Here is a 16,509-nt window from a genome sequence, read left to right as displayed (position 1 = left end):
CATCACCAAATAAACAGCTGTGATAAGTGTTCAGATGGAGAGTGCTTTAACAGCGTAAAATAGTGAATTTGACTGAAACGGAAGGCTGGGAATACTGTGCTTCCTTGAGGAAGTTGTGGCAACTTCGAACCATGTCCCCCAAATTCTTAGATACTTCTCCAGTAGAGAAGTTGGTCTATGTCCACTTTCCCCTTTGGATCTTGGCTCTGTGACTGACCGACCTAACAGCATGTGTCAGACAGAAGTGATAGGATGCCAGGCTCCAGGAACTGGCAACCTCTTCTTTCTGTGTCCTGGGATGTTGGCATCCAGCCGCCATATTGTGAGGAAGCTGGCAGCCTGCAAAGAGGCCACAGGGAGCAGGACTAGGCTCACAAGCTGATGGCCAGTCCAGCCTGACACCCATGTGAATGAGCCGTCTTGGAAATAGGTCCTTCAAGCTGCCTCAGCTAGTGTTTTATGGAGCAGAGACAATTCTTTCCCTCTGAGCTCTATTCAAATTGCAGACTTATGAGAGAGAGAAGTGTTTGTTGTATTGAGATAATGAGTTTTGGAGTGGGTGTTTATGGCAATAGTAACTGAAACAAAAGTAATGACTGAGCTGAAATCTGAATGTTGAATGGGAACTAACTAGGTAAGTGGAAGAGGGAAAGGTCTTCCAGACAGAGGAAATGGCATATGCAAAGACCCTGTGGAGGTGGAGGGCATGCCGTGAGTAGGAAAGTAGGAGAGTGTGGCTGGGGCAGAGGGAGCAAGAGGATGCCAGGAGCTGGGGCTGGAGAAGCAAGCCACAGGATGCCATCAAGGATCCTGGCCCCCCTTGCTCAGACTTTTATCTTTGTCCTGAAAGGAATGGCAACCAGGGAAAGTGTTAGCTGGGAGAAATTTATATTTCAAAAAGATCACTCTGGCTTAGCATAGGGAATGAGATAGAGGGGGCCAGTGAAGGTGATGCTGGGACTTACGTTAGGAGTTTATCTTCCTCCTGGGAATTTGAAGATAACCCTGGGGTCACAGATGACTGATATGATCATAAATGATATGATCAGAATCTAAGGCCTCTGAATGTCATTTTCATTGACTCTTTCTTTATTCAACCTTAGAGCTGGGGAAACCACAAACAAATACATTGCTGTGCTCCCACTTTACTGGCTAACTGTATCTCTCGGTGGTTTAGGATGCGTGGAAATTTATCTAACTTTTACATCCTTAATCTCTGGTTTTGTGTCTTCTCTCAACCACAGTAATAAAACAAATTTTACCCGTTGTTTTTTCCCCCCACCTTTTCAGCCGAATCTGCAGCTGAAAAATGAGGTCATTGAGCACAGTGGGAAAGACCGTTTGCAGGCAGAAATCTTTAGGGACGTGCTTGGTTTTCTTTTTTTTTTTCCTGCCTAGTTTGTCAGCCTTAAAACTTTTGTCTAAAAGAACTTATTCTACAGTCTTAGATCCAGAGCAGGGGACGGAAGGTGGGACAATCTCTTTTGCTTTTGTAATGCACGAGGATCAAATACTTTGTTAAAAAGTATTTATAAACTAACGCTTGCACTTTTGATGCTTTTGTGATTGGAATTATATCTGTAGAAGCATAGCTCTTAGATGTGAGATGCTTTTTAGCCTTCATGGAAATTAAGATTTTTTTTTAGCCATAAATTTAAGGATTTTAGGTAATTGAGGCCTAGAAAGATCAAATTCACTTTACTGCATACTAATAGCTGACAATTACAGAGCATGTTTAAGATGCCAGGCTCTGTGTTAAACATTGTTTCATTTATTGCTTATAACCAACATAGGAGCTTGCTACCATTCACATGGGCCAGAAAAGGGGAGGGTCAGGGAGGTACAGGGACTTATCCAAAGTTAAACGGTTTTATGGGTGAAAATCAGAACGTGAACCCAAGTCCTGATGGGCTCTAAGGCTTGTGCTCTTAACTACTACCCTGTCTTGGTATAGACAACCCGCTAAAGCCATTCAATAACATTCTCCCACCCTGCATTTGGTGGCTATGTCTCAGTAATAGTTTCCAGTTTTATTTTAATAACCAGCTTTGCACAGCTCATAGAATCCACCAGATAAGACATAACCAAGCCGATGTCTACAAAAGGAGCAATCTCACGCATATTTAAACTTATTAAACTTTAAATAAAGCATGTCTCACACACAGAAACATGGATCAGAGAGGGGAGAATTGTGTTCCATGAAGATGGATTAAAAAGCCCATGCAAAGAACTGGAACGTCATATCCGGACCATTTAAACAGACACAAGAGCATCTTTAACAGTTGCCCTCTTTCCTCGGAGCTTGTTGCATCTGCCTGTTAATCTGAGCACAGTGCCTGCAAAAAGGAGCTATGAGTTCATTCCTTCCTTTTATTCCAGGAAAAGGCTGCCAGCTGGCTAGTGTCACTTGGAGCAGCAGACTCTACGAGTGCCCTCGGCTCAGGCTGGGGGAGGGGGCAGAATTTGTGCTGAGCCCTTGGGACCCTCATGGGAAGGGTAAGAAACTTGTGACTCACTGGGTGGCCTTGTCTGTCTTGCGTACCCCTTCAAGGTCTGATGAGGACATTTCATGGTTCTGACTCTGAAAAGAATCTTTCTGACTTTTGGCAAAAGACAACACAATCACACTGCCTCCTTTTCCTGCCTGGGCCCTCCTAGCCAGACATGCTGCCTGCAGGAGTTTCTGGGGGGCTGATTCTGATGGTGTCTTCTCAACATGCCTCTTTTTGTCACCCGACTGAATCCCATTTGGCATTAAAGAACTTGCTCAAAGGTCATACCTCTGGGGATTTCCAATCCACCCCACCCACGAGGGGAAGGGGCACACTTAAGGGCATGTGTACCTGCATGGTGCTTTGTTGAGCTGCTGCATGCAATAGCAGCTCTCCCTTAATCTTTTATCACTTTTCCATGCCAGCAGAGGGCCCACGCATAGTAGGCCTTCAACATATAGTGATTAGTTGTGCAACTTCCTTTCCTACCCCCAGACTTACTTTGAAACTGGTAGAGGTAAAGGTCCAAGACCTAATGCACAGGAGACCGCTGACATCTTACTAAGGATCTCATGGGGAAAGAGAGCAATGGATTTACATTTCACACTGTGAGGAAGAACCTCATAAAAATCTATAGCAGACATCTCTGCTTTCTTCCAGTGAGGGCTGCCTTTTCTCTCTTTGGTCCCCCAAAGGGTCCCTTCTGCTCACCCTCTCAGCCAGTCTTCTGGCTGTCACCTGTCTCTTAGGTGGATCCATCTAGCTGTATCGAATGCGTCATACTCTCCCTGCTTAACATAAAAAGGTTCCTGCTCAGGGACTCCACTGCTTCAAAAGGCACGGAGGAGAGAGTGTAAATCATAAATATTTTCTTTTATCTTAGAACAAATAAATGAATTAATAAATGAATGCACAAATATCAGGATAGCTTTATTTTAGACCAACCCGTTGGGTAAAAAGAACCAAAAATGCTGGACAAAATAGAAAAAAAAATCTTAAAAGTGGCGAGAAGATGACAAAAGAGGAATCGGGAATCTCTAGGTGACAATGAAGAGAGAATGGGAACTAGAGTGAAGAGGCAGTGTGCGAGTTGCTTTGGTCCTAAGGATATTTCCCAGTTTTGAAAAGGTTAACTTTCCTTGTAATAGCTTCAGAGGGCCAAGGGGGACAGAAATCAGAGCCTAGGGTCCACACAATCGAGAAGTCAAGGAGGAGACCCTTCCCACAATAACCTGGGATTCCCAAGGGCCACACGTTGGGTGTGTGTGTGTGACTGGACATATACCAGCCCCCTGTGGTCTTGCAGTTTGGGTTCTCAGCCATAGCCTGCACCCTGGAGCTTTAAAGAGGTCCCCGACCAGGAGTGTGCAGCCCTCCCACCCACCCCATGCTTCAGGGCCCCACAGAAGGGGGGTTCTATGTGAAAAAAAAATTATTTAGGTGAAAGTCACAGAACATAAAATTAGCTGTTTTAAGAGTTACAATTTAGTGGCATTTAGTACATTCACCAGGTTGTGCAACCATCTCCTCTATTTAGTTCCAAAACATTTTCATCACCCCCAAAAAGAGACCCCGGGCCCATTAAGCAGTCACTCCCCATTCTCTGCCCCCACCGCCCCCCAGCCCCTGGCAAACACCAATCTGCTTTCTGTCTAGGAAGGACCTGAAACGCATTATTAGTGAAAGAAGCCAGACACAAAAAGGTCACATCTTGTATGATTCCATTGGCTCATATTCCTATTTCTTTAAATTAACATTCTGAAGAACAGAATTTGGGAAATGCTGCAGAGGAAAGGGGGTGTCTGCTACGTTTCTGTTTCTTCTTTCACAAGCAACTTGGCAGTTTCAATTTCTGTGGGCAGCCTTAGCATAATGGCTCGCAACCAATGCTTCTCATTGGAATCGCCGAGGGGAACTTTAAAAGATTCTATGAACAGCAAACACCCCCAGAGAGCCTAATGGGACTGGCCTGGGATGGAGCTGGGTATTGGTTTTTCTGATTCTGGTGTGTAGCTGGGGTGGAGACACCTGCCATAACAGGGCAATGGCCACAGCTGCAGGCTGTTCCTACCACGCATCTCCTTCCTGCCTACTTCACCATCTCCTTTCTTGTCCGTTTATGCCTCGTTCATTCCACACGAGCTAAGGATCCTAAGATTTTGCCCATGATGAATGGCACAGTCCATGGATTTTAGTGCCACTGGGTTTTGGGATTCAGGGATGCTTTCTAACCATGACCTTGGGAAAAATTAGCTAATATCTCTAAGACTCATTTCTCCATCTCTAAAATAGGGCTAACAATGGTACCTATCTCACAGGGATGTTTTGAAGTTCAGGCAAATAGATGTGCATAAGGCATGTGGTAAGCACTCATCATTATTGTATTGATGTTGTGGGAATCAGGAATCACATGCATGGGTGTTTCGTAATGGGCCAGTCTGTTGCCTCCCAAGTCCCTTACTAAAAGGGGGCTACTTTACGCAACAGACCGGCAAACACTTTTTGTGCACTTGCTTCGTGTGGATGCTCAGCTAGGCCCTGGGGAAGATGCTGAAGGTCTCGAACAGAGATGCTGACGTACAATAAAGAGAACTGGCATGCAAACACATGTTATGGGGACCCGGGCTGCAAATGGGTGCAAGGAGCTTCTTGGGCTGAAATCCAGGCAGTATCAGGACAGGGTGGCATTTAAACTGGGTGTTTAGTGCTAAGTAGAACTTTATTGGAAGAGGATGTAGGGATGGGTATTTAAGGCCCAAGGAACAGTGTGGGAAAAGGCCTGACAAGGAGGAAGAGAGGCACACCTGGGGACCAGCAGGCTTTCTGGTGTAGCTCTTAGCATCAGATATGAGGATAGATATTATATAGAAGATATTCCACCCAATTTTAGAAGGTGAGGATGGCAAGGTAGGTTGGACTAAAGATGGCGTTAGATGCCAGGCTGAGAAGGGGCCCCTACTCTGATATAGCTGCCACTGCCCAGCCTTGCCCCCAGGGCTCACTCTCAGGGGTCCTTCCCAAGAACGCTAGTGCTGCCGCTACTATGTCCACTTACATCAGTACAGTGTCCCCGCACTGGATTTCCGAGAGCTTTTTGGCTGGCTGGAATTTCTTTCTTTCTTCCTCTAGCAGTTTCTCAAGCTGTTGTTGCCTCTTTTTCATTTCATTCTCCTCCTTCAGCATGGTAAAATATCCGCGGCCTATCTTCACCGACTGGATCAAGATGCTGGGGGGGGGGGGGGGAGAAATTTAAAAAAAAAAAAGCAAGATGAGTTGACATATATTAAGACAATGTCCTATCGTCTGGGGACCCCAAACCTCTTCGGGCACCCTTGTGTCTGCAGGGTGGGACCTTCCCATCTCTCGATTTTCCGAGTCGGACAGACCTGAGCTTGAATTCTGGGTCCTGCTGGTCCCGAAGACCTTGGACAAGTCATTTAATCTCTCCAAGCCTCATTCTCCTCATCATTCCATCACCCAACCAATATTTACGAGTGCCTACCCTGTGCCAGGCACTCTGCCCGTGCTACGAGGTGAGCATAACAATCACAGCCCTCAGGACGGGACCCCTCCTGGCGTGGGAAGGGGTCAGCAGCCAGGTGCCTGGCACCACTGGGTCAGGGCTCCTGCCAAGGCTGCCCTCTCTGCGATTTGCCTACATGCTCGGTCTTGTATGCACCACTACAGAAGTCCAAGAGATAGCATGTAGACGCTTGCAGTACCAAGTAACGTAACTTGGGACTTTATTATTCTTTTCTTTTCAATTCAATTGCTGTTTCCGCATCAGACGTCCTGATGCTGGCTTGATGTGAAGACATCCTGTGCCCTGCTGGACTACACACCTCCCTGCCCTGTGCCAGTCTTCACCTTGGGGTTGGAGTTAGCAGCCTTATGGTGGAGAAGGAGTGAGGCAGAGCTGTGTACATGTCTGTCTGTCTGCCCGACTATCTGGGATGTTGTCCAGCACCGTATTAAACCATCACCACCGTCCCCACATAAAAATGTTGGTTCCAAAATTCAATTTTATTTGTTCTCCCAATTTCTAAAAAGCAACCATTGTGTGCCAGGCACCGTGTTGACTACTGGGGATATGGTGACGAAAATGACAGTGGGTCCCCCAAAGTTCACGGTCTAGGAGGAAAGAGAGATACGTGGGAAGTCATTGTTAATGCGGCGTGATGGGGAGGGAGGACTCTGGACTCTGTTGGGGGGACCTGATTCTTACTGGGGGTGATGGTGGTCCTTGGAGACTTCTTCACAGAGAAAGTGATGTTTTCTTTCCTCCTTTCAGGGTGGCCTCTTCCTCTCTTCTGGTGTCTCTCTTGTGCTCCGTTGTGGAAGGGAATATTCTCAGCCACACATCACAGCCAGACTCTGATATGATCAATGGACCCCTGCTTTTTTCGCTAGGAAGAGTTACAGTATCACTAAGGGGCATTTTCATTTCAGCAGAGGACTCTTATATTAATAAATGTCCACTGGGAAAATGCTGGGAGGTAGGGCTTTTCCGGCATTTTTCAAATCATATCACACAGCTGGCAGCTGAGGGATAACTTTTCATTCATTCATTTCTCTCGCTGGCCTTGGCTGAGAACCTGCCATTCCAGGTACCAGTGCAGGGGACTGCGGCTGCACAAAGCAATCAGATAAGGCATTCGCCCCCAGAGAGATCACAGTATAATGGAGGAAGCACAGCCACAAACATGCACTCTCAACCTGATGTGCCAAAGGGATATAAGGGCCTAGAGAAATCTTGGGAGGCTTCCTGCAGGAGGTGGCATTTGGGCTAAGCAGGAATTCACCAGTAGGACGAGGTGGGAAATGGCATACCAGTGGATGGAATAGCAGGCGTAAATCCGAAGAGGTGAGTCTACAGAGAGGTGAAGACAACCTGTTTAGGGAGCTACAAGTATTAAAAAGCTGGAGCACATAAGGGGTGCATGGGGAGTCGCTAGAGCCAAAGCTGGCAATGCCGCCAGGGAACAGATGGTGCAGGGCCTTAGGTTCATAAGTGAGCCCAGAGTTGTGGGGGTTGCTAGGAATATACCTTCTACAAATACTCCAGGAATCTGCAAATGTCTGAGTTTTCATAAACAATTTTTTTTTTTTTTTTGAGACAGAGTCTTACTTTGTTGCCCAGGCTAGAGTGAGTGCCGTGGCATCAGCCTAGCTCACAGCAACCTCAAACTCCTGGGCTCAAGCAATCTTCCTGTCTCAGCCTCCTGAGTAGCTGGGACTACAGGCATGCACCACCACGCCCAGCTAATTTTTTCTATATATATTAGTTGGCCAATCAATTTCTTTTTATTTATAGTAGAGATGGGGTCTCGCTCTTGCTCAGGCTGGTTTCGAACTCCTGACCTCAAGCAATCCGCCAGATGTGCCAGAGCAACTTGTTTTGTACATTTCTATTGCATGGACCTTAGTCCACCCATCCTGCGATGCACATTTTTCACATCGTAACGTCTTTGACGTGAGGCTGTGTCTGAGCAATCGTTGGCCTTTCACAATCACTGCCAGCCAGGTGGCAGTTGCTTTGCAGCTGCCATTGCCTCTGTGTGTGCAGACTCGGTGGTTACTCCCGGGAGCCTGACTGCACAACTGCCCCCTTGATGCTTTAGTCAACAAACCACTGGACCATGAGTTGTGCATCTTAAGAGTCTGTTTTTTTGACGTGGTCTTTTTAAATCAAGAAAGTGCCAGAATCAAAACTTTCAGACTAGGGATCGGTAGCTAGGAAGAAAATCCTGGAGACAACAGCGGAACATCTTTGTAAGAAATATTGCCTTGGACATTGTTGACTCCAAGTGGAGAAGTGATTCAGAACAGCTTAGCTTTAAAGAAGTTTGAGGAATACCTCAACCAATGTATTTCACTTTATTAATATATTTTCCTTTTTATGTGAGCAGAATATAATAGTATGAACAGATAAACAGAATATAAGAAATTAGACTGGGTGTGGTGGCTCTCGCCTGTAATCCATGGGAGGCTGAGGTGGCAGGATCGCTTCAGCCTAGGAGTTTGAGGTTATAGTGAGTGATGATCATACTACTGCACTCCAGCCTGGGTGACAGATCAAGACTCCATCTCTTTAAAAAAAATTATCTAGGAAGGTGAAAAAGAGCTTTCTTAAAAATTAGGAAATAAGTCTTTCTCCATTTGTGGGGACTGACCCTCTCTCTGGAAAAGTATTTCTTTTGTGTAGCTTCCTTTACTTTCATTCTTTTATGTGTTAATAAACTGTTCATATTTTTTAAAAAGGAAATACAATATTTTTACAAAATAAAAATTCTAAGTGGTAAGAAAGCACTGTCTTAATTGAATTGGCAACATTATTGTTTTGTTTTTAAAATTTGAAAACAATTTTGTTTTATATTTTTTGCTGTTTAAATTTTTTTGTTGTTGTTTTTTTCTTTTTGCTGTGTTTTTTAATGGTGTATCTTAGATTTGATGGTGGCCGAGATCAGTAAAATGCAGTATTTGAGCTTCTTAGGCATGTGTCACCAGGAGGTCGCCACTGATCTTTTTCTGAATGTAGTCCTTGCTTCTCAGGCCATGTAAAATTTTCCGAATGTTCATGCCACACGTCACTTGTCTATCCAAGCCGGTCAGTTGCACGCAAGTCATACCCACTCAGCTCATGTTCTTGCCACTGCAAAATCATCTCTCAGTTTCTTCATGAATAAAATTGTGCAAAAATGAATGAATGCATAACCTTTTATAACACACTAAAACCATATCACAGGTACCTTTTAGCCTCTGTCAGTTCTAGGTGATTTGCCTGACTTTCATTCTTAAGTTTAAGAAGGTGAGCAGTTAATATGATGTGGAATTTTGCTTTCAGGCTTCCGAATCAATGAGCGTCCCGGGGTTGCCAGGGAACTTGATACAAAGAAAATGGTTACCGTTTGCAACACCTTAAGTTGACAAAGGAGGATTTTTCTCTATGTAGCACAAGCACAAGCACATGCAGAGATAACCTGGGAGGTGAGGCTGGTGTGACAGCAACTGTTTTTCATTGTCGTGTGACTTTGCAGAGATGGGTTGGACCCTGGCTGAGTCTGCGTGGGCTGCTATTACAAAAATACCACAGACTGGGTGCTTAAACAACAGAAATTCCTCACATTTCTGGAGGCTGAGAGTCCAAGATTAGGGTGCCAGAATGGTTGGTCTACGTTGAGGACCTTCTTGCAGGTTGCAGACTGCGGACTCCTCATCGTACCCTCACATGGAGGAAAGAGAGTGAGAGAGCTCTCTGGGTCCCTTTTATAAGGGCACTAACCTCATTCATGGGGGTGGGGGCTAATCACCTCCCAAAGGCCCCACCCTCCTTATAGCATCGCATTAAGGGGTTAGGATTTCAGCTTCTGAATTTCATGGGGAGACACACACATTCAGTCCTTAATAGATCCTTGACCCAAAATTTGGTTCAGAGGTCCAGACTGGCAGTAAACACACACCAAGAAGGTGTGACAATGGCTTATTACTCACAGGACAAGGCTTTCTGTGGAGAGCAGGGAAGGTTCTCGAACAGGGGAAGCAAGGAGGGGAGAGTGGCCTGGGGGTTTAAGGTGTTTAGGAGGTGGGCAGTGGTTCTGTGCTTGGGCATGGTTTGACCTTCCCACCAGTGTCGAAGAAGGGGGCACCTGCACTTGCTAATCAACTTGCCTCCGTACAGGGCAGAGAGGGAGGGGTGAGTGGTGGGGCTTGAAATCTGTTAGCAGTCAAACATCCCAAATGGAGTCAGAGCTGGGCACAGGGGCTCACGCCTGTGCTCCCAGCACTTTGGGAGGCTAAGGCTGGAGCATCACTTGAGACCAGGAGTTAGAGACCACTTTGGACAACATAGCAAGACTCTGTCTCTACAAAAAATGAAAAAAAAAAATTAGCCAGGCGTGGTAGCGCATGCCTGCAGTCCCAGCTACTCAGGAGGCTGAGGCTGAGGAGTTTGAGCTGCAGTGAGCGATGATGACATCACTGCACTCTGACTTGTGTGACAGAGTGAGACCCTGTCTCAAAAAAAAAAAAAAAAAAAAAGAAAGAAATCAGACTTCTTATTAAATTGATACCCAATTTCCAATTGTGTGTTTGCCTACATAGCTGTGTCATTATCAACCATTCGAAAAATATTTATTGAATACCTATTGCATACTGGGAACTATTCTTGGTGTTGGGGACACAGCAGTAAGCAAGGCAGCCACAAAGTTCTGACCCTCATGAAGCTCCTATTCCAGGGAGTGGAGACAGATTCAAAACAATATGCTCACTGCTCACACGAAACAGGGCAGTGGGACTGCCGGGGGTGAGCAGTATGAGTGCAATTTTAAGTAGGTGGTCAGCAAAGGCCTCACGGAGATGGTGACTTCTGAGGAAGGACGTGAAGGAGGTAAGGAAGCAATCTGTGCAGACACCTGGGGGAAGAGTGTGCCAGGTAGAGGGAACAGCATGCACAAAGGCCCTTAGCAAGCACAGTTTTAAATTAGGAAAAGCTCCATTTTCAATGAATAAAATATGTGATATCACACAATACACAGTGTGCTACCGAAATATTGGTTTTGCTTGCTTTAGACAATGGTGTTCTACCTAAGACTTTTGTTCTTCTATGAAAAAGGAAGGAAGGAAGGATTGATTGTGCCGTGGACTGGAAAAGATAAAGGAACACCAGGTAACACTCGTGGTCTCAGCACCTGCTTCCCAACACCTTTACTCTAGGGTCCTACTCCAAGAAGCAATTGATTTTACCATTTTAATTGAGAAGCTCATCTCCAATAACTGAGTCTAACATCTTCAGGTGCAGGACAGAGCCGTAGAGAGTAACAGATGTAGAGGTTCCTCTCTGCCATTGGACTTCAGTGAGGCTTCTCAAGCGCTTCCCGTGTGTTCTTGAGAGGCAGCAAATGACTGACCTGAGGGGTCTTTCTAGCGAACGAGGCAATGTTGCGATTTCACATCTGCAGTAGACCTTAGTGCTGCTTACCCATATTTCTGTGCCTTACCCTCCAAATCTCCCCATTTCTGGGCACATGTGTTAACATGTTTAGCCTCACAATGACTCTATGCTATAGATACTGTTGTTATCATTTCCATTTGCAGATGAGGAAACCGAGGCCAGGAATCACACTGGAAAGGATCGGGGCCGGAGTCTGAACCCAGGCGGTAGTGAGTTCACTGCAGAGCCCGGCTGTGCCCGTGCTGGTTGGTAGAATGTCAGGATGTTTCGCAATGTGGCTGGCCTAAATGAGGTCTCTCCATTGGAAAGTCCCCCCAGTGAACCCTGGAAGTCCCTTCCATAGCCCGTGAAGATCCTGTGGGCCACTGGGTCCTTGGCTAACTTGGGTGGCTTGTCACTGACTGGCAGGTGTCAGGCGCTTGCTTTTAGCTGTGAAACCTTCCTTGCTGCCATCCAGATTCTCTGGTGGAGTGAAAGGCTGTCAGAGAGATGTCAGGTCCTAAGACAGACCACAGTCTTCAGGGGCAGAGAGCAGGGCAGCCGCTGAGAAAACACACCCCATGTGCCGACCGCACATGGCAGTGGGAAGGGGAGGGGCTCCAGGGACACAGAACAGACCCAGCCAGCTCTGATTTCCATGTGCAACTGGACAGGAGACTCCATCATCCTCTGCAATGTGTGTGTTATGGATTAGACATGTCCCCTCTCCCCACCAAATTTGTAGGTTAAAGTCCCAAACACCAGTATTTCGGAATGCGGTCCTGTTTAGAAATAGGGTGATTGCAGATGTCATTAGCCAAGATAAGATCATACTGGAGTGGAGTAGCATAGACCCCTAATCCAATATGACTGGTGTCCTTATGAAAAGGGGAAATTTGGACACAGACACGCACATAGGGGAATGCCATGAGATGAAGGCGGAGATTGGGTGATGCTTCTGTAAGCCTAGGAACACCAAAGATTTCCAACAGACACGAAGGTATAGGAGAGGCATGGAACAGATTCTCTCTCACGGTCCTCAGAAGGAACCAACCCTCCTAACACCTTGATCTTGGACTTCTGACCTCTAGAACTGGGAAAGAATAAATTTCTGTTGCTTAAACCACTGGTTTATGGTACTTTGTTACAGCTGCGCTAGCAGACTAATGCAGTATGATTAAATGTCTAGGCCTACACTCACAGAAGAACTCAACTCCTTTTTTATTTTCTTCGTGAGAGTGAATGCCAGGTTCTGTGTTGGGCGCTTACTGTGGGTCGACTCCTGTTCAAGGTGCTAACACTACAAAGGTGAAAATGTCCCCAAAGAATTCTCAGTCTTTACCTCTGCATTGTAGTTATTGACATTTTTGTAGCAATTAAGGGGTTGGTAAGTGATTTTTTTGGACTTATTTATGCCTTTATTCCAAAAAGGATTAGAGACAAAATATTTAAAAGGTGAGAAAGGCAGGAGACAGGAATAAAAGAAAACAAAGTAGAAAACAAATAAGAAAACAAAATCAGGTAAAACAAACATCAAAACCTGTGCTATGTGATCTGGCCCACAGAGTTGGCCTGAGCATCCTAGTGGGCCAATGCAAAGAGGGAAACACACTCCTAATGTGGTTCCAAATGGCCATAAGATCTTTGAAATGCTATCCAGGAGATGCCGAGCTATCCCTGGTGTTGAAACTAGGAAGCAATTTCTCTCAAGAATCTGTATGGGGAGTATTCTGTGAAAAAGCCAAGTCTGCAACAAACACCTAGATACAAACAGAGTAATAAATGCTTGTTTTGTATATTAACTCGACAGAAAGGGATAAGGTAGTCAGTGTTGGACAATTTGAGGACTCCAGCTAGCAAATTTTCGGGTGGAATTTCAGCTCTTTTTCAGGCAAGGCAGCTAGACTTCCAGCTGCTGGATCTTCTGGAAAGGCCTGGGTGACAGGTGGGGGGAGGGCTTGGGCCCCCTTGTCAGACACACCAGTCTATTCTGGGAACTTCAGGCTGCGGGAGGCTCATTCAACCAGCTCAGAGGCACTCCCCTGACACCGCGGAGGCCCATTTAAAAATGCTTAATATTTTAGCAAATCCTCGTTTAATTCCCTGTATGTCCCCTCCATTTTCCTCATCATTATTGCTGATTACCAGGCTATTTGTGCAAAGGGAGCTATTTGCAGGGAAGAGCAGTTTTCGCCTTTAAATCCACTCACCCAGGCCCCCCCCTCACTGCTTTGCGCCGTGTAAAACTCCCCGAGCTAACATAGCAAGAAGAACAATGGGGAGTGAAATAATTAACTGTGTCAGGCAAGCAGAGGAAGAAGCAGATTACAAAATGGTAAGTTTTCTCTGCCCAATCCAACTTCTTCTTAACCGACGCATGGGAGAGGGTGCATCTTTATCATTGAGGGACATATGTTCTCTGCACGGGGGGTCTGTGGGTGAGCTGACGGGGAGTGTGGCATGCTTGCTGTGGCAATGGCAGGACTCTCAGCAGAGCTCAGCTGAGACAGACAGAGGGACCACATATAGTGGCCCAGATTCCACTCCCAAGCACCCTGGGGCTTGCGGGGCAGTATGTGCAATGCTAAGGTGTTGGAGATACCGGTCTCTGAATGGGATTTTCACTTTGTCACTCCCTTAGGCAGGTTTTAAAATTCACTCTGAATTACAACCTCTTCATCTTCAAATGGGGAAAATATTACTTCCTCCCTCAAAGGGCTGTTGGGAGGATTAAATGAAACTGTGACCACAATGAGCTCACTGCAGTGCCTGGTACACAGGGCTCAATAGTGAGGAGCTATTGTTGTTATTGTCCACTCGCTTAATGGTCCTGAGAGGTTGGAGTGATTTACAGATGAGCAAACAGAGAGAAGGTCAAATAAATAATGAGACCCTTAATGGCTGGAAAGTGGCCAAGCAGGTATTGGAAGCCAGTAGGGCCGATTCCAGAATCTCTCTCTCTCTACATGTATGCTCCAGGAAGTTTTAGAGATTTGAGTTTATGTATGAATATCTATGGGCTGTTTATTGTGTGGGATGCACCTCTAGGCTTGAAGAATAGAAACCATTGGCTTACATTTTCCCCTTTTAGACTATGTTTTATCTAGCGGAGATTAGGTCATTATTTGGAAAACATTACTTTCCTCCCCTATCTTTTCTATTCATGGGTGGAATGTATTTCCCAGCACCATGAATTTGAACTTGGCTGTGCGACTTCTTTGGTTGATGGCATATTAGAAGATATGACTTGAACAGACTCATGAAATGAGCTTTCTCAGTTGTGTCCACGAGAAGAACAAAACCCACCATCTCACTGGACCCACAAGAGTGAGAAAGGCATAGAACAGGCCTTTCTGAACCCAGAAATAATCTCAGCCGAGCTCAGCCAACCCCTATGGACACATGAAGAAGAGAGAACTACGTATTCAAAGTCACTGGGTTTTGGGGCAACTTGCCATGAAGCATTGTGATGAAAATAGCTGACTAATACACCATCCACTGTGAAATGCACCATTATTTTATGAACCACAGAGAAGGAAAAACACATGTCAACGAAATCAAGACATGAGTGTACATTGTATTCTAAGTTAGGAGATGTTAAAATGTACAAAAAAAAAAAAAGCTGCTTCTTAGACATGATAAAATCTGGTATATTAAAGAAATTGCCTCAGATCTGAGAAAAGGTGGCCCAGAGTAGGACTTAGAGTGTGTTGTAATTAATAGTTCCTTCTGGGAAGTATCTAGCCAATCTGATAAAATACCTGAGAAATATCCTGATATTCTCTGCGAGATTAAGAGTCCTTTTTGGGGTGTTAGATTTACCTCCTTGGCTGGCTGGCCTGTCAGACTTATAACAAGACTATTAACTTTTAGCTGGCCATTCCTACCTTATGTGATGCCATCTAGTTCCTTGCTACTCAGAAGTGTGGTCCAGCAGCGCCAACATCACCTGGGAGCTTAGATTTGCAGAATCTTGGCCCCCACCCCAGACCTCCTGAATCCCTAGGATCCTGGGTAATTCATATATACATTGAAATTCAAGATGCACTGGTCTAGCCACCTTTTCTCCCTTATTAAAAAAAAATTCCAGGCAGAAATCTTCCAATTGGCTTTAGTATTTCCCAACTGACTTTATTAGAAGCCTGATCCTCTTGCATGTTTGTAATAAAACTTTGACATGTGCAAGCAATCGTATCATTTCAGAAGTTCTTTAAGAATATCCTTATTGGACATTCTCATCCTGTGAGGCCACCTTGCCTGAATGTCTCCTGTTACCCAAATCAGCCTCCAACCCAAGGACTCTAAAGGAATCTAAGACTGAACAATCATATACAATAGACCTCCCTGGCCTTTTTCTCAGGGGACTTGCAAGAAGCTGCAGAAAACTGGAGAGTTGGGAGGCAGCAAAGGAAACTCATGTTCAACCTTTCTATTAAGGGGGGGCATGGGATTAACTACTGCAAATCACTTTGTTAAAGACTAACAGTCCAGATGTACTTAAAAAAAACAAAAACAACTTTTAATGGTATTATGGCTCTACATCCAGCTGCTTTTCACTCACATTTCCCGTCTTTGCCTACAAGAAATATGGGGCCATAAAGCCAGGAGTGCTTTGATGGGAAAGGCAGAATGACATTAAGATGAGCAAACACTCCTGGCAATCCGATTTTCAGGGATGTCCTGCTCTCGCAGAAGGGAATTGCCTACATGGGAAATTTTCACTTAACAAATTTTACTGTTTTCAAATAATAGCCAATAAATCAGTTTATTCCCAGTTTGTGGAGGCTGGAGGCTTGGAGTGCCCACTTCATCTGCCTGGCTCAGACCTTGCTCTGTCAGCCCACCCAGACATATTGATTTCGGAGGAGGAGAGGACCAACGTGATGGAATGAAGGGATCTGAAACACCACCCTCAAACTGTTAGATTTTCAGCCAACCCGTACAAGCAAATTAGTAACGCAGCCCCGGTTCAAATGCATCCCGTGCAAATATTTTGCATTTAAATTCCCGCATTAGAATGCCCTGTTTATACAATAACTTAATAAATCTAGCCTGGCTGCCAAATTGACAAGAAGGTGAGAATCATTC

At 45.3% G+C, this 16,509-nt stretch overlaps 1 protein-coding gene across 1 annotated transcript in view; it reads right to left on the bottom strand.

The window, feature by feature from the left end:
- CCDC60 (coiled-coil domain containing 60) overlaps positions 1-16,509 on the bottom strand; it is a 162,249-nt gene that overhangs the window by 42,182 nt on the left and 103,558 nt on the right. Inside the window, exon 3 of the mRNA XM_012756683.3 lies at positions 5,548-5,718. Coding sequence (XP_012612137.1) covers positions 5,548-5,718 — 171 coding nt within the window. The remainder of the gene's footprint in view (positions 1-5,547; positions 5,719-16,509) is intronic.

The sequence above is a fragment of the Microcebus murinus genome, chromosome 22, assembly GCF_040939455.1.
Source record: "Microcebus murinus isolate Inina chromosome 22, M.murinus_Inina_mat1.0, whole genome shotgun sequence".
Classification (NCBI taxonomy): domain Eukaryota; kingdom Metazoa; phylum Chordata; class Mammalia; order Primates; family Cheirogaleidae; genus Microcebus; species Microcebus murinus.
This window is presented reverse-complemented; position numbering and strand designations above follow the sequence as displayed.